Source organism: Notolepis coatsorum (assembly GCF_963971535.1).
Source record: "Notolepis coatsorum genome assembly, chromosome: 10".
NCBI classification, from domain to species: Eukaryota; Metazoa; Chordata; class Actinopteri; order Aulopiformes; family Paralepididae; genus Notolepis; species Notolepis coatsorum.
Genome location: NC_140174.1, coordinates 16,468,185 through 16,491,614, shown reverse-complemented (window position 1 = coordinate 16,491,614; position 23,430 = coordinate 16,468,185). Strand labels below are relative to the sequence as shown.

The 23,430-nt window shown below is 44.0% G+C and overlaps 1 protein-coding gene across 1 annotated transcript in view; it reads left to right on the top strand.

The window, feature by feature from the left end:
- Nucleotides 1-23,430, top strand: part of taok2b (TAO kinase 2b) — a gene marked incomplete at its 3' end in the record, with an annotated part of 65,716 nt that overhangs the window by 12,899 nt on the left and 29,387 nt on the right. The window contains exons 6-12 of the mRNA XM_084322543.1: nt 373-469; nt 1,405-1,518; nt 5,006-5,097; nt 13,412-13,505; nt 14,586-14,667; nt 17,356-17,523; nt 22,165-22,371. Coding sequence (XP_084178669.1) covers nt 373-469; nt 1,405-1,518; nt 5,006-5,097; nt 13,412-13,505; nt 14,586-14,667; nt 17,356-17,523; nt 22,165-22,371 — 854 coding nt within the window. The remainder of the gene's footprint in view (nt 1-372; nt 470-1,404; nt 1,519-5,005; nt 5,098-13,411; nt 13,506-14,585; nt 14,668-17,355; nt 17,524-22,164; nt 22,372-23,430) is intronic.

Sequence of the window (23,430 nt, the reverse complement as noted above, 5' to 3'; positions counted from 1 at the left end):
GGATGCACTACAGTCCTCAGTCACGTTCAAGTATGAACAGCATCATGTAAATGAAACGGCAAACTCCTAGCGGTGGGAATCACCAGAGGCCTCACGATACTTGAGTCACGATACGATAGTATTGCGATACTTAATATATTGCGATATGCTGAGTATTGCGATATTTACACTTTTGAGTGTCAGCCACGCGTTTTGTCGTTAGTTCATGCCGACCGCTGAGTGCCGCCAACGCTATATAGCGTTTGTTTGTCGTATTTTTTTTTATTGGCGATTTGAATTCATATTTCATCAATCGAGTTCACAGCATTAAACCAGGGATTAGTAACATCACTAATATTCCTCTGTCACTCCCCCCCCCCCCCCCCCCCCCAGTCCACAAGAAGCCCCTCCAGGAAGCGGAAATAGCTGCCATCACCCATGGTGCACTGCAGGGCCTGGTGTACCTCCACTCTCACAACATGATTCACAGGTAACCCCCCCCCCCCCCCCCCCTCTCCCCCGCACACTTCAGATGGAGAGAGAGAACAGACCACTGTGGGAAGCGGCTCACGGGCTGCTGGAGGGAAGCTTATGCAACATGTCTGTGGTGCTGGCAGCCTGCAGTAACCCACTCTGTTACATGTCTTTCTGTGTCTCTGTCCTCCATCTGTCTGGGTCTCACTCTATCTCTGTCTTTGTCTTATTGTATCTCGTATGTATTTGTCCTACTGTATCTCTGTCTTTGTCTCATTGTGTCTTTGTCTTACTGTATCTCTATGTATTTGTCCTACTGTATCTCTGTCTTTGTCTCATTGTGTCTTTGTCTTACTGTATCGCTGTCCTTGTTGCTGTGTCTTTGTCTCACTGTCTCTCTGGCCTTGTCTCTTTGTCTCACTGTATCTGTCCTCTGTCCTCTATCTGTCTTTGTCTCACTGTATCTCTGCCCTGTCTTTCTCTTCCTCCATCATCACAATTTTGTCTTTCTATCTATCAATCTCTCTCTCCCCCTTTCTCTCTACCCCCCCTCTCTCTACTCTACTCTCTCTCTACTCTCTCTCTCTACCCCCCCCTCTCTACCCTCTCCTCTACTCTCTACCCCCCTCTCTCTATTCTACTCTCTCTCTACCCCCCCCTCTCTCTCTACTCTCTACCCCCCTCTCTCTACTCCACTCTCTCTCTACTCTCTCTACCCCCCCTCTCTCTACTCTCTACCCTCTCTCTCTACTCTCTCTCTACCCCCCTCTCTCTACCCTCTCCTCTCTACTCTCTACCCTCTCTATACTATCTCTCTACCCACTACTCTCTTTACTCTCTCTCTCTACCCCCCTCTCTCTACTCTCTACTCTCTCTTTACCCTCTTTCTCTACTCTATCCTCTCGCTCTGTCTCTCTACCCCCCCTCTCTCTACTCTCTCTCTATATATAGGGATGTGAAAGCAGGCAACATCTTACTGACTGAGCCCGGCCAGGTGAAACTGGGGGACTTTGGCTCCGCCTCCATCGTGGCCCCGGCCAACTCGTTTGTGGGCACGCCCTACTGGTGAGCCACTCTCCTCATAGGCCAACTTGTTTGTGGGCACGCCCTACTGGTGAGCCTCTCTCCTCATAGGCCAACTTGTTTGTGGGCACGCCCTACTGGTGAGCCTCTCTCCTCATAGGCCAACTCGTTTGTGGGCACGCCCTACTTGTGAGCCCCGCCCACTTCTGTCACCATGTCCTGTAGCTGAACTCCATGATAAAGATGTCAGCTAGTGTGGACCAGTTTTCACTGCACATAGAAACAGCGTGACTCGCGGGAGGACTTGTCACAGGGCTGAATAGCAAGATGTCATAGCTTCTAAAACAAGGGCTGCACTGGTCTGTGTGCATTATGAAATGACAATTGTGTCTCGATTATTTTCTACCTGGGCGGGTCTTGATCCACCTGGGAGGGTCTTAATCTACCTGGGCGGGTCTTGGTCTACCTGGGCGGGCCTTGATCTACCTGGGAGGGTGTTAATCTCAGGGATTAAAGCATTCTTGAGACTGATTTCCGTCAATTGGCTACCTGGTATAATATGATTTGTAGACTGGGAACAACATAAGCACCCGCCAAGCACCAATGGCGGGCAGGTTTTAGGTTTGGCGAGTGACAATGAGAGGTCTGTCCGCCACATGGCGGGTAACAAAATAGTCATGTAAAATAATTAAAACTGCGGTGTGTTTTGGTTTTACGACAGTTGCCTTTTTTGCAGCCCCAATCTCTCCTCGCGCGTCAATCTCTCCTTGTTTACAGACGTCACATCCACCACCTGCTTGCACTGTAACTAGAGCTGCCGCGGTTACCGCAATACTGCGGTATCGCTGTTACGTCACGCCCACCGCAGCGTTTAACTGAATACCGCATCAACGCTGTTTTTTTATAATAATACTCTCAACCAAAGCAATGCAACGGAATTTTTTTTATTGACAGTCGAATCTGCCAATTACGTCACACCGCTTGCACCCGCCTCTGCTGTTACCACCAATCGGCAAGCGCCTATTCGGTTTTTACTTCCTGGATGTTAGCCATTGATCACAACAAGGCTAATAACATTAGCTCCCCGCCGGAGTGGACTACCAGAGCTCCAGTCCACAGGAGTACTAAACGAGGCATAATGGTTTTACTGCAACGAATGTTATAATAAAAGCCCTTTGTTCTATACACTTGTCTGATTGAAAACTTTATTAACAGACCGCAGAATGGGCACAACTCGGCACGCTCTGAGCAAAGGAAGGAACGGAGATATGAATCGAGTAATGCTTGCCTTGCTATGGTCCGGTAAATATGCTGATGTTATTGAACGTGTAACTATATAACGTTAATGCCACAAAACGAATGCCTTTGTTAATCATAAGTAGTAACTTTATAATAATAAGAAGAAAGCGTCGGGGGGGGGTAACCACCGGACGCTACCAGCCTACCACCCCTGCCCGCGACACCGAGTGAACGGCGCACGACCAGAGGGGAGACTTCGAATCCGTGTTTCACTTTCAATAACGAATGCGTGCTTGCCGAATCCCAAACAATATTCATGCTGCAAAGTCATCCTCTAAAGATAGACATTTAGACTAGAGGCAGGCTATATGCTATAAAGAGTAGACTACTACTACTACTACTAAAAAAAAAGAAAAAAATGCATTCAAACTTTTTTGTTTTTTGTGGTTATATTGCTGTAGTGTTGTCAAAAATATCGAAGTATCGATACACAAAAAGTACAGTGGAGGTTAAAATAAGAATATGACTGGCCTGAAAAGAAGTTCAGTCAGGAGATTTTTTTTGCTTTAATCCCTGTAATCTACCTGGGCGGGCCTTGATCTACCTGGGCGGGCCTTGATCTACCTGGGCGGGCCTTGATCTACCAAAGTAGAGCCTCTGTCTGGGGAAACACTGTATATATCCCTTTCTAGGTGGCGTGTCATGAGCTCATGACCTCATTGTCGAGCTTCCTGTGGCCTTTACCTGCTGTTTAGACGACAGCCACTCCCAAAACAAGATGAAAAGATGACCCGCATCGTATCGGGCACCACTCGCACAGTGTCTTCCAACTGTTAACTCTTTCAACGCCGGCGGGTCTAGCCATCTTTGTTCCTACTGCGCCACCACTAAGGGATGGGAATAAGTGGCAGAGTTTGCAGGGCTATATCTATATTCTATATTATAGCTATGGATACAATACTATGGCTCATTTGACATCAACTATCTATCATTCAATGTGTGAAAAATAAAAAATAAAATGTCATGCATACGTTTGCGTGTTATACCGTGGTGAATATAAGTATAGTTTCAGATTGATCCTGGCTAATCCCAGAAAATGGCGCTATGGAGGAATACGTGAATTTCACAAAGCGTTGGCGTTGCTCGCCTGGACACGCTACTATTTCCAAATCAAATGTATATAATGGGTATTATGTTTCATTATGAAAGCGGGGGGAGGGTAGTTTTTTTGATGCTTTGATCGTCACCAACGGCATACGTTCTGGAGTACGTTACACATGGTCGCAACGATCAATGTGAAATCATGGTTGGATCAAAGCAGGATTGATGTCATATAGTCCTTACCTTCACTAGGAGGTACCCCAAAAAGAATATTCCAATTGTCTGATCACGATTTCCAGTATTGGTGTCCATCGTGTCGCCAACATGATCCACCACAACACATGCATCGGGGGCATTTGAGGCGTTCCAATGCCATCGAGTGAACCGCTAGACTCGCCTGACCAAGAAAACTGCACCCGGAGACATTTGAATGTAACACAGTGTGTGAAAAAAAGGTTTTGAAGGGTGGGCGATACTGCCACTACCTGCACTCTAGCGATCTCAAGAGTGGTTCCCTATGGTAACCCGAGGTCCGTGTGAGAGAAATGAATAAAAATATAGAATAAAATTAATAACTATGAACTCGACTATAGTCGGGTCTGGCGCTGAACGTTTGGCGAGTTAACCCAACTATCCTCGGGTCTGGCGCTGATTGAGTTATGTCAGCATCAGAACCGCTGCAGGCTGATCTGAGGAAAGTCCTAGGACTTGTTTGTCTCTTAAGGTACTGGATGGAGCGCTTGCCATGGTAGCAGGGGTGGGCGTTATGGCCAAATATCTTATACATGACTGACTGACTGACTTACTTACTGACTGACTGCCTGCTCTTCCTCCTGCAGAGAAGACTGACTGACTTACTTACTGACTGACTGACTGCTCTTCCTCCTGCAGAGAAGCCTGCCTGACTGCTCTTCCTCCTGTAGAGGAGACTGACTGACTGACTGCTCTTCCTCCTGTAGAGGAGACTGACTGACTGACTGACTGACTGCTCTTCCTCCTGTAGAGGAGACTGACTGACTGACTGACTGACTGACTGACTGACTGACTGACTGACTGACTGACTGACTGACTGACTGACTGACTGACTGACTGACTGACTGCTCTTCCTCCTGTAGAGGAGACTGACTGACTGACTGCTCTTCCTCCTGTAGAGGAGACTGACTGGCTGCTCTTCCTCTTCCTCCTGCAGGATGGCTCCCGAGGTGATCCTGGCGATGGACGAGGGCCAGTATGATGGCAAGGTGGACGTGTGGTCACTGGGTATCACCGCAATAGAGCTCGGTAAGAGACAGAGCAGACACTGAACCTTCTGTTTCTCTCTCTCTCTCTCTCTCTCTCTCTATATATATATCTCTCTATATATATATTAGGGGTGGGCGATATGATGATATTAAATAAATATCGGGTACAGTTCATTAACGATACACTTTTTAAACGTATCGTGGACATTGTGATGTTATGTTGTCACGTCAGTTTCTAAGCCGCCGCAGCTGAGATGAGACTTGCTTTAGCGCAGCGTTTTCCTCTCTCACAGAAAAAAAATGCCACTTACACCACGCACACGCTCGCACGCACACACACACACACGCCCAGAGACAGAGAGGCGGTAAGGGGCTGAGGGGAATGGTGATTGATAGCTACTATGTTTCTGGCTGTTGGCTTCCCCCAATGGAGAGAAGAGGACTGACAGCCTCACACATGCAGACCCACACACACAGCTGTCTCAATCAGCAATAAGCGTGCCTCTCAAGTAGGGGTGGGAATCACCAGTTTCATCATGATACGATACGATATAGATTCTTTGGACAACGATACGATATTTGCCGATATCACAAAGTCTCTCACGATACAATACGATACGATTAGATTCAGGTGCCTGCGATCGATATGAGATGATATCATATGCCCATTTAACACAATCAGTAACATTTAGATCAACAAAAAAAAGGTAATGAAAATATCATTTGACATTTGTATTTTTGAGCTCTTCCAGACATTTAAAGGAAAATCAATCTATTGTTTTTAATACAAATAGACCTCCTGTTCACTGTAAAGTGCCACGTTTTTATATATTGAGCTTTAAACTTTAAGCTACATTTTTTGGAACTCAAAACTCACAACCTCCCTCTCCCAAACCGTTCCTACAACAATTTGTTGATGTTGCATGATCATGTATAGGCCTACATTTATTATGTATTATATTGTTTATGTTTAAATAACATTTAAACATCAAACTCCTCTGACCTCATCTGGTCTTTCCAAAGACGCGCGCACACACACACACAGAAAGGGAGAATGCTATGCTGTAACATCTACACACACGGAGCTACTGCTGTTGTTCTTGGGCGGATATGAGACTCGCCACAGGATTTTCAAAATAAGAGTATCGATATGAATCGATCTTATTACATCGCATCGATCCGATTCGATTGTTGATAATTACATCGATGTATCGATCTGGATCGATGTATCGTCCCACCCCTACTCTCAAGAGAGGACAGACAAAGAGCCTCAGTGCATGTCTTGCAATGGAGAGTGAGAGAGCTGTTGGGAGACCCAGACAACCGTGAGTTGACCCCCGGTAAGCCGGACAGCGGCCCGGCCTAGTTAGGGACTGGACTACAGTGAAGGCAGCAGTGAGGTGCTCCAGTGGGAGCCGGTATGAGTATGATTTTGTTGTTTGCTTCATTTTCTGTTTTACTTAAATAAATGCCTTGTCTTAACTTCCGGTTTAGCTGCAATATGTAGCGCACGCAATTGGTTACAGCTCCGCTCCCGTTATCGTTAATTTCGTTTAAAAACCTTATTTGGACAGTACCAAAAGAGATTAGACCACATCGTATGTATTGATAAGACCTTCTACTAACTATATCAAAAGACAACATGGTTAGGGATAAGGAAAGGACGGGAAAGAAACAAGAAACGGCAAATCTAACGGCGCCGATTGAAACTCGGTCAAAGACAATGACAGGCGACGCTGTGGCAGATCCGTTGGTGAGCCCCGGCGCGGGGAATATAGAGGAGAATACACAGGGACCAAAGACAACTGTCCCCGAGAGGGAGACAACAGATGACAACATAACAGGAACATCAGAAAAAAATACCGTGAAGGAAAAAGCAGGCGATTTTGAGAAGATAATAGCAAAATCATCCATCGGATCCCTCACTGCTCCAACAACATCAACTGACACAAGCAGTTCAATTACACAACCCGACTTCAACTCTCTGACTATCCTGATAAAAGAACAGATGGTCGCTTTCAAAGCACACGTTGAACACATCGATACTAAATTCGAAGAGATTATGAGAGCGGTCACTTTACAGTCCATGCGAATCACGACAGTGGAGAATACGGTGACAGAAATCACAAAGGCAGTCAAGGCGAACGAAGGTGGCATGACAGAGATGGGAAAAGAGATGGAAAGAGTGAAAGAAGAATATCGGAGGGAAATACAAGGGCTTAAAAACGAAGCGGCGGAGAGGCTACTAGAAACCCAACGCTACCACAGGCGGAATAACATCCGCATTGTAGGGCTTGAAGAAGCAGTAAACTGCGAAGATTCCAACTTTCCAACAGTGTTATCAACGATTTTGAGTAACATCGATCCAAACAAAGTGCCAGAAGTGGACCAAGTTTACAGAATCGGTTCTCGGGGGCAAAGAATCAACGGGCCAAGAGTCATCATTGTCACCCTGCGGAAGACTACAACAAGGGATGACATCATCAAATATGCTCGCAACCAACGTGGGAATCTGAATTATGGTGGTAAACCAATATTTATCTACGAAGATTTGAGCAAAGATGCCATCAACCGACGTCTACCATACAAAGATGTGATGCAAAAGCTGTTCAAAGCCGGTTACAAGCCAAGGCTATCATACCCAGCGCTGTTATCATTCTTGGGCAGTGACGGTCGCAGGTCAGATATACACACACCTATGGAAGCTGAGGATTTTCTGAATCGAATTGGAGCAAATAACCCAAGGCAGGGCGAAAATGTCGGAAACATATAAGCCTCTTTCTCATTGTATACCAGTGTTAGAATGACTTTATTGTGTTCATCAAGGTAGCAGACGATATGCAAGCCGTCTATAACAATGTGTATTGTGTATAATACGATTCATAATACATTATAATTTCAGACTCTGGTCTCTGAGGAGACAAATACATATCATTGCAAAAAGATCTATCTGGAATATTCTGGGTTTATCGCTCAAATGCCCTGAGTCTCTTAGATCATTCTGGAACATAAAATAGTCTAGGCACTAGTATACTCTACAACCTTCTAGAATATAAGGCACCATGACAACGAAGCCTACAACTCTAACAATAAACATCCGGTGTGTATACACATAGCAGATAATAAATTAAATGAAGTTCTATCAGTCTTTAATAATATTTAAAAAATTAACCACACTTAAACGTATGAACACTACAAGGTTATTCTAACAATTTAAGTAATCACTCCATTGAGGGCACATTGAAGCTCTAAAAGGCGCTGCTTTTCTATCATATCTAATCTGTTAATTCGAGACTAGTGGCTTCTCCACGTTGATAATTATTCTATCTCTCATTCCTTATCTATCTTTCCATTGATTTTTATTTTATTTAATTTTTTCTTCTCATTACTCTATATTTTTTAAAATATATTTTAACTTACATTGTTCTTTTCCAATGTTCTTCACATTAAGGTGTCAATATTGCTCTACAATCTTTTCCTTTTTTCCTTTTTTCCACACGTTAGTAGAGGGTTCAAATGAATATGTCGATAAAAGTTTATTCTCTTTTTTTTATTGTTTATTTTATTTTTTCTGTCATTTATCACAACACTTCATTACAGTAAGGGAAGGGGCAAGACCAAAAGCGACATTCTATTGCAATAGAATGGAAATGTTAGATCCTATGGCAATTAGCATAGGTAGATTAAGATTACAATGCTCAGTTTGGGCAATCCGGTGGACTATGGGAGAAAGTCAATCGCGGAGGATGTGTTCTTGGAACACAGGCCTGTACGACTTTCTGGGTGAGGGGAAATTAGGGGATTTTTATTTGTATATATATATGTTTTTAAGCTCAGCTCTCAACGGGACCTCATTAATTGGATGTACATCTATTGTAGCTTCACACTCCAGAAACATTACCAAAAACTACACAAAAACATGCATAGATTATGGCTAGTTTGAATATAATGGTATGGAACACCGGTGGGATAAACAAACAACACAAACGCAAAAGCGTGCTCACACTGATGAAAAAAGAACATGTGGACGTGGCTCTATTAAGCGAAACGCACATTTTAGAGGAAGACATAAATACGTTAGCGGATAACATATACCATAATATTAGTCACTCTTCTTTTGTTACGAGAACTAGAGGGGTAGCCATAGTCGTCAGACGCAAATTAAATATCGAATTGAAAGGGGTATGGTCGGATACTGAGGGGCGCATAACTATAGCTAGGATTATACACAATAACAGGAAAATTGCATTAGCAGCGGTATATGCCCCAAATTTGTACGAAGTGGGTTTCTTCACTTCACTAACCGGAGAAATGTTAAACCATCCCGAATACTCATATATAATAGGTGCGGATTTTAATGCCATTTGGAACCCAAGGATGGACAAAACTTACCTTACCTTTTCCAGCGAACAAAAAAATTCATCTAAAGCATTAAAAGATTGGTCGAAATCAACAGGGGTAACTGATTTATGGCGTTCACTTAACCCCATGACCCGCAAGTACTCCTGTCGTTCGTCGAGACACAACACACTATCCAGAATTGATTACGTCTTTGCATCCCCGAGAATATTTGATAAATATGAAGTGGAAATGACACCCAATGCGCTATCAGATCACTGCTACTTAATCCTGAAAGCAACATTTGGTACACTATCTTCCCGGGCCCCAAGATGGCGTTTTAATTCTATGCTGCTTAACAACAATGAATTCATTACACAAATTAAAGAAGCTCTCACAATATTCCTACGGGATAATGCTAACTCGGTGCAAGATCCCAGAATATTATGGATGTCGGTAAAGACTATGATTAAGGATTTCTCGGATAGATTTTCCTCCATATTGCGCAAAAATCAAAACACAAAACTATCTGAAATGGAAACGCTTTACTCGACGCTTTTTAATTCTTTAAAATACAACAACTCTACTAGACTAGAAAACCAAGTAAACATTCTAAAGACAGAGATCAAAGCAATATACAGACAAAAATCGGAATTGCAAATACGCAGCACAAGACAACAGCAGTACTTCCAAGGCTCTAAACCTAGTCACCTATTAGCCATGCGACTAAGAATTAATGCAAAATTTGCAGATATAACTGCCATTAGGAAACAACAAGCTCTAGTAACAGAACCCAAATTAATAAACGATACATTCAAAGAATTCTACTCCGATTTATATAATTCAGAAACGACCTTTGATCAAGACAAATTAGACACATATCTTAATCAAATTACTCTCCCTAAAATTACGGAGGAAGACGCTAAACAGTTAGAAGTACCGATCACATTAGAAGAACTCAAGGAGGCCATATCCGGAATGAAAAACGGCAAGGCTCCGGGAATTGACGGTATCCCATCAGAAATGTACATTTCTTGCTGGGACATATTTGGACCCTTATTACTAAATATGATCATATACTCAGTCAAAGAGGGAAGCTTCCATAAACACCAAAATACCGCACTCATTTCAGTTCTTCACAAAAAAGACAAAGACCCCACTGAGTGCGGTAGTTACCGTCCTGTAAGCCTCCTCGGAACCGATGTCAAACTGTACTCTAAGATATTAGCCATCAGATTGCAAAAGCATATGACGTCTTTAGTTCATCCGGACCAAACAGGCTTCATAAAAGGTCGCCTGATCAATGATAACATAAGGCGAATACTGCACGTACTAGATGCTGACAAAGAGGACACCACACCTAAGGCGATACTATCCCTGGATGCTATGAAAGCATTTGACAGGTTAGAATGGTCGTTTCTATGGGCAGTATTAGAAAGGATGGGGTTAGGAAAAGGATTCATTGATATGATTAAAGTACTATACAAGGACCCATCGGCCAGGATTACAACAGGCACATTCATCTCCGATATCTTTCCGGTATCACGCTCAGCCAGACAGGGTTGCCCTCTTAGTCCCGGACTATTCGATCTATCATTAGAACCTTTAGCACAATTTATAAGACAATCCCAACACATAGAACCAATAGTAATCAAGGGCACACATCTTAAAATTAGTTTATATGCGGACGACGTAATATTGTTCATGCAAAACCCCAACAACACATTGCCGCATATACTCAAGTTGATAGAAAACTTTGGTGATTTATCGGGATTTAAAATAAATTGGCCTAAGTCGGCGTTTCTTCCTCTTAACACCAGTGCAAAAAAAGACACAACCCTCCCAGGTGCGATACCCATGGTCAAACATTTCAGATGCTTGGGTGTGGAAATATTTCCCACCATAAGACAAACGGTGAAGCACAATTACACAAAAATACAGAACAAAATCAAAGACGACCTGGACAGGTGGGCAAAACTTAAAAACTCAGTACAGGCAAGGGTATCAATAGTTAAGATGGATGTATTACCAAGAATCAATTTCTTCAGCTCAATGCTTCCGTTACCTCCTCCAGAGGGCTACTGGAAAAGATTACAAACCTCCACATACAAATTTATTTGGAATAACAAACCACCTCGCATAAAAAGATCCACCGCACAGAGAAATAAAGCAGACGGTGGCATGGCAGTCCCAGATTTTTTACAATATTTTAAGGCCTTCACTTTAAGACCAGTGAAGATATGGTTTGACCCCCAGGCTTTGGTATCTTGGAGAGAATTAGAAGAAAACATGGTAGCCCCACAGAGACTGGAAGACATAGCACACACTAAAATTTCAATCAAGCATTGTGAGCGAGAATTTGGTCCAATAATTACCCATGCAATCAGAACATGGCGGGAAACACAAAAGAAATATCCTAACCCTCAAGAATGGCATAATCACACTCCCATATTCAATAACAATGCACTCTTAATGGGAAAACGACCTATAAGATTCCCTATATGGGAAGAGAAAGGCATACACTCATTAGGGGATATTTTTAATAACAAGGGCCTCTGTAGTTATGTCGAAATATGCATAAAGTTTAACCTCACCGAGTCCACATGGCTTTTTTACATACAGTTACGACTTTGTATGAGATCTCACGGTGTTCCATTACTCGTACCAATTGAACACCACAGATACCACAAATTTTTCTATGAAAGAGATACATTGGGAGGTTTTGTATCAAGTTTTTATTATCAATTACTAACGTCCTCGTATGAAACCCTTCAAATAGACACTGTCTGGAGGAGGGATATACCAGACCTGGAATATGACTTTGATTGGCAAGGAGCCTGGGAAAATGTCCGACTTACATCAAGGAACCCGGATCATCAACAAATCAATCTGAACTATATTCACAGGACATACTTGACTCCTATAAGGCTGTGCAAAATGGGGCTTATACAAGACTCCAAATGCTCCCAATGTACAAATGGGAACGAAGGAACATTTATGCACATGTATTGGGACTGCCCACCAGTTAAGGCATTCTGGAAAGATGTGTCCCAACAATTATCAACACTCGTATTTTGGAATATACCTGTACACCCCGCGGTATTACTATTGAATGATGTTTTTGAGTTTGCAGTGAATCCACAACTAAAAAGATTGGTTTTATCGGGTATCACAGTAGCTAAAAAACTGATCGCATCACGTTGGTTTCAACCAGAAAAAATGTGCCGAAAAGTGTGGTTTCTTACATATCTTGATGTGATATATCAAGAAATATCTACAGCAAGAATTCTGGGGATCAATGAATCCAAAATGTCAATGTGGTTAGAAGTGGTGGAGAGAATAAAAGCTAGCTTATAATGGTGGTGTCTGGTTAGGAGTGAGGGATAATGGAGGTACTATCCAAGAGGGGGTCTGGGAGGGGGGGGTTTGAGCTGGAGCATATGTGTGTAGGGTTTTAGAAAATAGGTATTAGGGGTATATTATATACTAACATTTATATAATTGTAATTTCGTTGGATATACACTGTATACGGCTAAAATGTTATTATAGACTATTTTTGTTTTATCCTGTTTCTGTACTTGCATATATTATAACCACCTTTACTGAAAGTTTCATTATGCATTGTGTGTTGAGTACTGACTTTTAATAACTTTTTGTTCTGCAATAATAAAAAAAAATATAAAAAAAAAAAAAAAAATGCCTTGTCCAGCGGGGAGCTAAAGCTATTTGACTGTGTGCTTGATTACTTGTACAACCATATTGCACCTTCCACCTACCCCTATCTGCTACCTTTGTTACAGTGGTGGAGAATGCGGGCAATGCAATTTGTTTGTACAATAATCAAACACTGTTAGGGGCAGCATGGAGGACCTTGTGATGCAGCTGTTAAAGTCCAATGAGGAGCAGAAGGCTATGCACCGTGAGCTCATGGCAGAACAAAGGCAGCAGAATGCTCATTTATATATTATCTCTCTCTCCCCCTTCCTCTCTTATCCCCTCTTCTCTGTCCCTGTAGCGGAGAGGAAGCCTCCCCTGTTCAACATGAATGCCATGAGTGCCTTATACCACATCGCCCAGAACGAGAGCCCCGTGCTGCAGTCCAACCACTGGTGAGAGAGACGCTTCCTGCCCGGCATGTCATTCTGATGCCAAATGTTCATCCTGTGTGTCTGTCTTAAAGGGACACGTCAACATCGTCTCCTCCAGAGTCGGACAAGAAGATGGATTCCAATTTCCTCTCTGTGCGTTCAGTAGAAAGCTTATCCGCCTGCGAGCTAGCCTAGCGTGGCACAAATAGGATGAATGGATGAATATGGACCATCTAGCCTAGCTTGGCACAAATAGGATGAATGGATGAATATGGACCATCTAGCCTAGCTTAGCACAAATAGGATGAATGGATGAATATGGACCATCTAGCCTAGCTTGGCACAAATAAGATGAATGGATGAATATGGACCATCTAGCCTAGCTTAGCACAAATAGGATGAATAGATGAATATGGACCATCTAGCCTAGCTTGGCACGAATCAAATAAATGGATGAATATGGGCCATCTAGCTTAGCACAAATAGGATGAATAGATGAATATGGACCATCTAGCCTAGCTTAGCACAAATAGGATGAATAGATGAATATGGACCATCTAGCCTAGCTTGGCACAAATCAAATGAATGGATGAATATGGGCCATCTAGCTTAGCACAAATGGATGAATATGGACCATCTAGCCTAGCTTAGCACAAATTGATGAATATGGACCGCCTAGCTTAGCACAAATTAATGGATGAATATGGACCATCTAGCCTAGCTTAGCACAAATTAATGGATGAATATGGACCATCTAGCCTAGCTTAGCACAAATTAATGGATGAATATGGACCGTCTAGCCTAGCTTAGCACAAATTAATGGATGAATATGGACCATCTAGCCTAGCTTAGCACAAATTAATGGATGAATATGGACCACCTAGCTTAGCTCTCCCTGAGCTTTAAGGTAGGCTAGATGGTCCATTAGCAGAGGCTCTCATTCAGCAGCTTATAACAAGGTGCCTCGTCTGCATGGGTCTGTGTGCTTCTCTCCAGGCAGCTGTGAAGATGAAGAGGACACCTCAGGGAACCTTTTTTTAACACTTCTGCCTCGTCCAGGTCGTATTACTTCTGTAACAGTTTAACTTCTGCCTCTTCCAGGTCGGATTACTTCTGTAACTTCGTGGACTCCTGTCTGCAGAAGATCGCCCAGGACAGACCTACCTCTGACGTGCTACTGAAAGTAGGAGGGAGTTCCCTGGTCTTTGTACTTCAGTTTGTAGTGTGTGTGTGTGTGTGTGTGTGAGGAGCGCTTTGGATAAAAGGGATATATAAATGCACCATTTAAAGGCAACCTGTGACCTTGGTAGACTCTTAAAGGGATCCTGTGATCTTGTTAGACTCTTAAAGGGATCCTGTGATCTTGGCAGATTCTTAAAGGGATCCTGTGATCTTGGTAGACTCTTAAAGGGATCCTGTGATCTTGGTAGATTCTTAAAGGGATCCTGTGATCTTGGCAGTCTCTTAAAGGGATCCTGTGATCTTGGTAGTCTCTTGAAGGGATTCTGTGATCTTGATAGTCTCTTAAAGGGATTCTATGATCTTGGTAGTCTCTTAACGGGATCCTGTGATCTTGGTAGTCTCTTAAAGGTGATCTTGGTAGTCTCTTAACACTTTGAGCGGCACTCACGGCTAATCTCGGGTTTACGATTGTGACGTTGAAAGCCACGTCACGGCTTTTCTCTGATTTTTTTTAAATTTTTTATTAGCGATCTGAATCATATTGCATCACGCGAGCCTACCGTTGGAGATCCAGGGGCCGCCGGCGATCAGATGTGAAAAAAGCGGCCCCTATCGTCTCCCAGATGGTAAATCACCCTTTTGGAATGGACTCAATGAAAATGGATGGGGGGAAAAAAATATTCCAGTCCACATTTTCCAGTCCACTGATGCACCCGTAGTTACCAGAGTTCATTCTGGAGCCTCTGAGCCGCGGCGAGCATGGGTTATACTGTACACACGTTGGATCAATATACTTATCGATTTTTTCTAATGGTGATCAGGAATTGGAATATACCATTTGGATACCATCTGATGTCAGGTAAGGAATCTATGTTATCAGTGTTGGGATAATCAGACTCGTTTTCATAGAGATATAAGCGTTTCCACTATATGTGATATGGCTGTTTCACTGTAAAAGCCATGAGGAAATAATAGCAGCGATTATCAGCGCACGGCACGAGCGTGCGTGCGCACACATATACTATCGACCATCTAGCGTTTATTTGAAAACGATTCATAAATAGACCGACAAATGATAACGTTCTGGAATATTCCAGTAAAAGGCGATTATCAGGGAATGTGTTGTTTTTTCTTCGAAACAGAGTGGTTTTCAAAATGCTATAAAAAGGAAATGAAGCGATAAAAACACAATCTGCTTTGCCAATTTTTACTGGAAAATGATTCTTTGATAAGCGATGGGCAGATTAGACATATAGCATAATTTAAAACATAGATTAGTACATGTTTTGGCCTTAAATAGTTTCAAAATATCAGTCATTTCTGAAAATAAGTTACAAAAGTAAAAAAGAAAAATGCTCTTTATTTGATTATCATAAAGTGTTTTCTATACAGAGATATCGACATCGGTAAATATCGGTATCTGCCAGAACAGCAATATTAATATCTGTATCGGCCACAATTTTCACATCGGTGCATCACTAAATACGCCCCGTCACTTGCTTGCAGTCAACATTGTCGAAACGGATTGTTTTTTCATCAGTACATTTCCGTTTTATACAATTTTGAAAAACGCTTGTTTTTGGAAATTTCCAGAAAAAAGTTATTCTGCAGGAATCGCCCTTTACTGGAATACACAAAAAACGTTGTCATTTTTCTGCCTATTTATGAATCGTTACGCTAGTTTATCAATAGTATATGTGTACTTATGCACGCTAGAGAAGCGGGCTGAAAAATCAATCAACACACACACACACATACACATATAGGGCCCACATTGATATATCTGCGAAAAAAGCTCTGATTACCCCAAGACTGGTAAAATAGATTCCTTACCTCAGATCAGATGTTCTCCAAAAAGATTATTCCAATTCCTGATCGCCATACCAAATATCGATCGCGTTTATTGATCCAACGCTCGAAACACACATTCTCTGCTGTTCTGGTGGTAGGCGATTACCTAATTAATCTCCGGTTACTTGTCTGACAAGTAAAATGTGGAAGCAGGACTTTTTTTTCTCCATGCGTTTCATTCAATCCAATCCAAAGGGGTGCAGTACCATCCGGAGAGACGATAGGGGGCGGTATTTTCCCTGTTCGAGTTCAGACAGATCCCCACTGGTAACGTGAGGCAAGATTGATGAAAAATGAATGGAAATCGATAATAAAAAAAAAAAAAAAAAATTATCTCTCGTCGTTGGCACTCAAAGTGTTAAAGGGATCCTGTGCTCTTGGTAGACTCGAGAAGCACTTCATCCAGTGTTTTGGTTTTTGAGATATTTGCTTTCGTTAGCATCATGCTAAGTATGCTAGCTGACATGGGGGAGGGGGGGGGGGGGGGGGGGCGGTGTAGGAAGCGGGAAGCATTATAAATGCTGTTGCTTCAACAAACGAATGCTTACTCTACTCCCACTATCTCAGAAATACTGGTGCCTGTTGGGCAGACTGACTGAAAGGACTGTCGGTTGGTGACGAATCAGCCAAGCTTCTTAAAAGATCTGAACTATCCCTTTAACCCAACAGGGCTTTGTACTTCAGAGACCCCCCATGGTCTTTGACAAGTGAACTGACCACCCGTCTCTGTCTGCCCCCCCCTCCCAGCACCACTTCCTGTGCAGACAGCGACCCGTGTCTGTGGTGATGGACCTGATAACTGACCACCCGTGTCTCTGTGTCTGCCCTCCCCCTCCAGCACCACTTCCTATCCAGAGAGCGGCCCGTCACCGTGGTGATGGACCTGATCGCTCGCACCAAGGACGCGGTGCGGGAGCTGGACAACCTGCAGTACCGCAAGATGAAGAAGATCCTCTTCCACGAGGCTCACAACGGCCCCGCGCCGGAGGGAGGAGACGAGGAGGAGGTGAGCGGAAGGAGGAGGAGGATGCAGGGAGGACGGGAGCAGTTCACCTCCAATGCAATCAATTTATAGTAGGGACTGAAACGATGCACTTGATGTTGGCCAATGATGGGAGCATTTAGTATCAAGGGGAGAGGAGGGAGAAAGGGGGGAGGAGAGTGGAAAGCAGAGGAGAGGGGATAGGGGGGAGGAGAGGGGAAAGCAGAGTAGATGGGGAGAGGGGATAGGGGGGAGGAGATGGGGAAAGCGGAGGAGAGGGGAAAGCAGAGGAGAGGGGATAGGGGGGAGGAGAGGGGAAAGCAGAGTAGATGGGGAGAGGGGATAGGGGGGAGGAGATGGGGAAAGCAGAGTAGATGGGGAAAGCAGAGGAGGAGGAGGAGATGGGGAAAGCGGAGAAGAGAGGAGGAGATGGGGGGGAAAGCAGAGGAGGAGGAGATGGGGGGAAAGCAGAGAAGAGAGGATGAGGAGAGAAGAGAGGAGGAGGAGATGGGGAGAGAAGAGAGGAGGAGATGGGGGAAAGCAGAGAGGAGGAGGAGATGGGGGGAAAGCAGAGAAGAGAGGAGGAGGAGATGGGGAGAGAAGAGAGGAGGAGGAGGAGATGGGGAAGCGTCTATTCGAATACCAACCGGTTCATGCTTCCGCGTTCGCGTTTTGTGAATCTGATTGGCCACTGCCGTTTCTGGTGCGATCTGATTGCCCACGGACGTTTCTGGTCATGTGACATGTGCGCCCAATCGCGTGACGCGTCCATTTCCGCCTCGACCAGCAGCAAACTACCTAACGCCTAGTTTATCACTAATCTCCACTGAGAAGTACACAACTTCAACCCGTCACTAAGGCTATTCCATAATTTAACTCCCAAAATTGAAACGCATCTAGTTTTTACATGAGTTCTTACCTTTTTACATGTTTTAAGAATACACAACCCTCTTAAATGATACTTTCCTTCTCTTGGTTGAAAGAGACATTGAATACAAACTGGTAGGCTTTTACTCTGCGATATGATTCAGCATATCGCAATATATTCTGAATCACAATACTATCGTATCGTGACTTAAGTATCATGATAATATCGTATAATATCGTGAGGCCTCTGGTGATTCCCACCCCTAGTAGTGGTCAGACATTCCTAACGGTGAACTCTGCGGTGTCCGAGGCAGCGCTCAGGAAGACGGCGAGCGCTCTCATCCATCCTGTCTTTGTACGCTGTGCCTGGCTGCACCATGTGACCCCTGGTCCCCTTCCCCTCCTGTACAAAGAGCTCTGTTCCCCTCTGTGTGTCCAGGCCGTGGGCTGCTGCCTCACATAGGAAGTGAAGGAATTCACCGAATGTTTGAGCTGCCGACGCACTTCTTCTATTCCTAGAGAACTGGCTGTGCAGTTGTGCTGCATATAATAATGTTTATAAATCAATATATAGATTGATCAAATATGTGTTTGTATAGCACCTCTCGTACAAGAATTGCAGCCCAACGTGCCTTACACCATCAGCTTCAGCTTTAAAGTGATGTAGACACTAGGGCTGTCTTAAATACTTCGAAGCTTCGTTCGATGGCACAAGTTTCGAACATTAAAAAAAATCGAAGTTTAAAAAAAAAAAAAGATTACTTAGATTTTTGTGTGTGCGTGCGCATGGGGCCATTGGGTGGGGCCGGGGGACAAATACACTGGAGGAAAGTAACCCAGCTCAGCACTGCCCAAATTATATCATCCTCAAACACATATACACCTACATGCCTTGTAGAATTCCACACATAAGAAAGAAAGTTACTGGGATGAATAAACAAAATAGGAAATAAAATGTAGAAATGCATGCAATACATAAATAAATATGAATCTCCATATATGAAATAGAACATTTAGATAAGGTGCTACTGGGATGTTTTGGTGAGTTCTTTGTTTTTTTGTGGAAGTAGCCCTTCTTAAAAATGCATGAACATTCACTGATAATTGGTCTGTAGTGGAGTCTACAAGGTCTACATTGCCGGACCATGTAGAATCCGGACCTTGTACATAATTCTGTGCATAGTTTAGTCTACACAGGCCATATTTCAAATAATCAAAATCTTACTTCATTCATCTTAAACATTCTTGATTTGGGGGATTGGTAGTTCCCATGAAATCTGAAGTTGTTCAAACGACAACAGCGATCCACCTTGAATTAAATCACACAGCCGAGTGAAACCTTGTTGGCTGCGTCACAGTCACGAAAGGGGCTACTTAATTCATTAATCCAATACACTTTATTTATAGAGCACATTTAAAAACAACAAAGTTTACGAAAGTGCTGTACAAGTCCCACAACATAAGATAAAAAATATATATTATAAAAAAAAAAAAAAAAAGCTTCGATTGCCAAAAAAAGCTTCGAAGGTCAGCCCTAGTAGACACAAAGTAGACATTAGCATTATGTTGGCTACATATCACTAACATGTAACACTGTTGGATACATATCACAGTAACATGTAACACTGTTGGATACATATCACAGTAACATGTCACACTGTTAGCTACATATCACAGTAACATGTAACACTGTTAGCTACATATCACTAACATGTCACACTGTTAGCTACATATCACAGTAACATGTAACACTGTTAGCTACATATCACAGTAACATGTCACACTGTTAGCTACATATCACTAACATGTCACACTGTTAGCTACATATCACAGTAACATGTAACACTGTTAGCTACATATCACAGTAACATGTCACACTGTTAGCTACATATCACAGTAACATGTCACACTGTTGGATACATATCACAGTAACATGTAACACTGTTGGATACATATCACAGTAACATGTCACACTGTTGGATACATATCACAGTAACATGTAACACTGTTGGATACATATCACAGTAACATGTCACACTGTTAGCTACATATCACAGTAACATGTAACACTGTTAGCTACATATCACAGTAACATGTAACACTATTGTCACAAACAAAAGGTCTGATAAGACCAAACAAATACCAGTGAGTGCTTTAAGCACAGGTCCCGGCAGGCAATAAACAATACGTTTTCCAAAAGGTAAATGATATTTATTAAATAATAAGGGGAATGAAACCCACAACAATATTGAATACAAGGGAAAATGGTAGGGGAGAACAAAGAGGAATATATGATAAGACAAACACTAAACAAAGGTAGAACACTCACAAATATCAAAGTCAGTCAAGCTTTATTGTCGCTTCTCATAATGTGCAAGACATACAGAGAAGTGAAATTTCGTTTCCCCCTTCCCATGGTGTATATATAAAAAAATAAATCTAGGGGCGGCTAGGTGGTGTAGTGGGCAAGGCGCTCGCCACCAATGCAGGAGACGCCCAGCTCTCCGCATTGCTATCAGCTTGGCTGGTCGTTCATACTAACACAATTGGCAGTGTTAGGGGTGGGAAAGCTGATGGGTGGGGATCGGACGTTGTGGACAGCGACTCCTACAGTTCGGTTGGTGCGCCTGCGCAGCAGAATCAGGAAGCAACGGGGGCGGCTTGTCCCTCCCACGCAGACCCCCGCCGCTGAGAGATCGCACTGTGCAGGTGAAAAGATGCGACGGCTGCTTCCTCGAGTACCGGAGGGGACACGTGATGTAAGGCTTTGTCCACATTGCAGCCGGCTTGTGGGAGGCATGGCCTAACAGCGTTCGAGACAGGGGAGGGGAGAATTGGACGATACGAAATTGGGATTGGAGAAAAAAATTGAAAATGGGAGAAAAAAAGTAGATCATAAAAATAAAAGATCTAATATAAACAAAGTAACATATAGGACACTATAAACATAAGTAACATATAACCGAGTGTCATAGGACACAAGCCAACAATCCAGAGGTTGGCACTGGGAACCACCCAGCAATAATATAACACAATAGTATAATCTACACAAAATGGCAATAAGGCCAACACAATATAGAATCTGCTTAACAGAGGAAAATACAAAAGGCCAACACAATACGATAACTGAAAAGCATCGGCCAAAATCTCCATAGCTCGAAGGGGGTCTACGACATCTTTCAGCTTATAATAATAATAATAATGGCTTGGATTTATATAGCACCTTTCACATACCCAAGGCCCTTTACAAAAAAGGGGGAGTGGGGAGGGAAATGGTGGCCTAAACTGAGGCTGCGGTTACACTAGGCCCGGTTTTCGTTTCAGTTTTCAGTTTAGCTTTTCAGAACGCTACGTAATGGCAGGCAAGTTAGACATAGTTTTTGCCTCCTGAGCACAGTGATGTATATACATGTAGTACAATGCCAAAGCAGTAGATGCCAGATCCGTAGAGTGCTTGCAGATTTCAAGTTGAGTGGGAGCTTGTTCCAGAGTGTCGTCACCAGTCTTGTGTGGGGGATTTTTAGGCAGATTTGGTTGTTTTATCTGAGGGATCTGGAGCTGGTTGATTGGACCAGGAGTTCTTTTATGTAGGCTGGGGCGAGACTGTTTATGGCTTTGTATGTGAACATGAGGATCTTGAAATTAATTGGTTGTTTTACCAGGAGCCAGTGTAGGGATGCAAGGACTGGGGAGATGTAGCTACTAGCAGAGCATAGCCTGGGACCAGCGAGGGGGACCCTGCTACCCTTAACACCCCTCAGCATAATTTCAACCGTCTCTCCTCCCTCCCTCTCCCAGGACGCGGAGCAGTACATGCTGCGTACCGGGACCGTCAACAGCATGGAGAGCTCCCATTCGCTGCCCTCCATGTCCATCAGCGCCAGCTCCCAGAGCAGCTCGGTCAACAGCCTGGCGGACGGCTCCGACGACAGCGGGGAGATGGCCATGATGCAGGAGGGAGAGCACACCGTCTCCTCCAACAGCTCTGTGCTGCACAAGCCTCTGGTGAGAGGGAGAACTCAACATCCAGTCACCTCTAACAGCCTCGTCCCACACAACTGGTCTATCCAAGTGTGTGGGTTGGAGCCTGGAGGGAGGGAAAGAGGGCCCACAGTCCTCTGCACTCTCCCTCTAAAGCAGTCCTCTGATCTCCCGTGGTCCGTCTCTCTAAAGCAGTCCTCTGCAGCAGTCCTCTGTAGCAGTCCTCTGCGCTCTCTCTCAAGCAGTCCTCTGCTCTCTCCCGTGGTCCGTCTCTCTAAAGCAGTCCTCTGTAGCAGTCCTCTGTAGCAGTCCTCTAAAGCAGTCCTCTGCTCTCTCCCGTGGTCAGTCTCTAAAGCAGTCCTCTTTGACACAGTTGCTGCTGTGTCCTGCATGTGTTCACATGCAGCCTGCTGTAGATCTTTAGACTACAGAACATGCCACTGTAGCTAACATTCTACAACTAATGGGGACCTAGCATCACTAGGGGGGTCAGCTAACATCGCTAGTGAAGACAGCTAGCATCGCTAGGGGAGGCAGCTAGCATCGCTAGGGGGGTCAGCTAACATCGCTAGGGAAGACGGCTAGCATCGCTAGGAGGGTCAGCTAGCATCGCTAGGGGGGTCAGCTAACATCGCTAGGGGGGTCAGTTAACATCGCTAGGGGAGGCAGCTAGCATCGCTAGGGGGGTCAGCTAACATCGCTAGGGGAGGCAGCTAGCATCGCTAGGGGGGTCAGCTAACATTGCTAGGGTGGTCAGCTAGCATCGCTAGGGGAGGCAGCTAACATCGCTAGGGGAGGCAGCTAGCATCACTAGGGGGGTCAGCTAGCATTGCTAGGGGGGTTAGCTAGCATCGCTAGGGGAGGCAGCTAGCATCGCTAGGGGAGGCAGCTAGCATCGCTAGGGGGGTCAGCTAGCATCGCTAGGGGGGTCAGCTAGCATCGCTAGGGGGGTCAGCTAACATCGCTAGGGGAGGCAGCTAGCATCGCTAGGGGGGTCAGCTAACATCGCTAGGGGAGGCAGCTAACATCGCTAGGGGAGGCAGCTAACATCGCTAGGGGAGGCAGCTAGCATCGCTAGGGGAG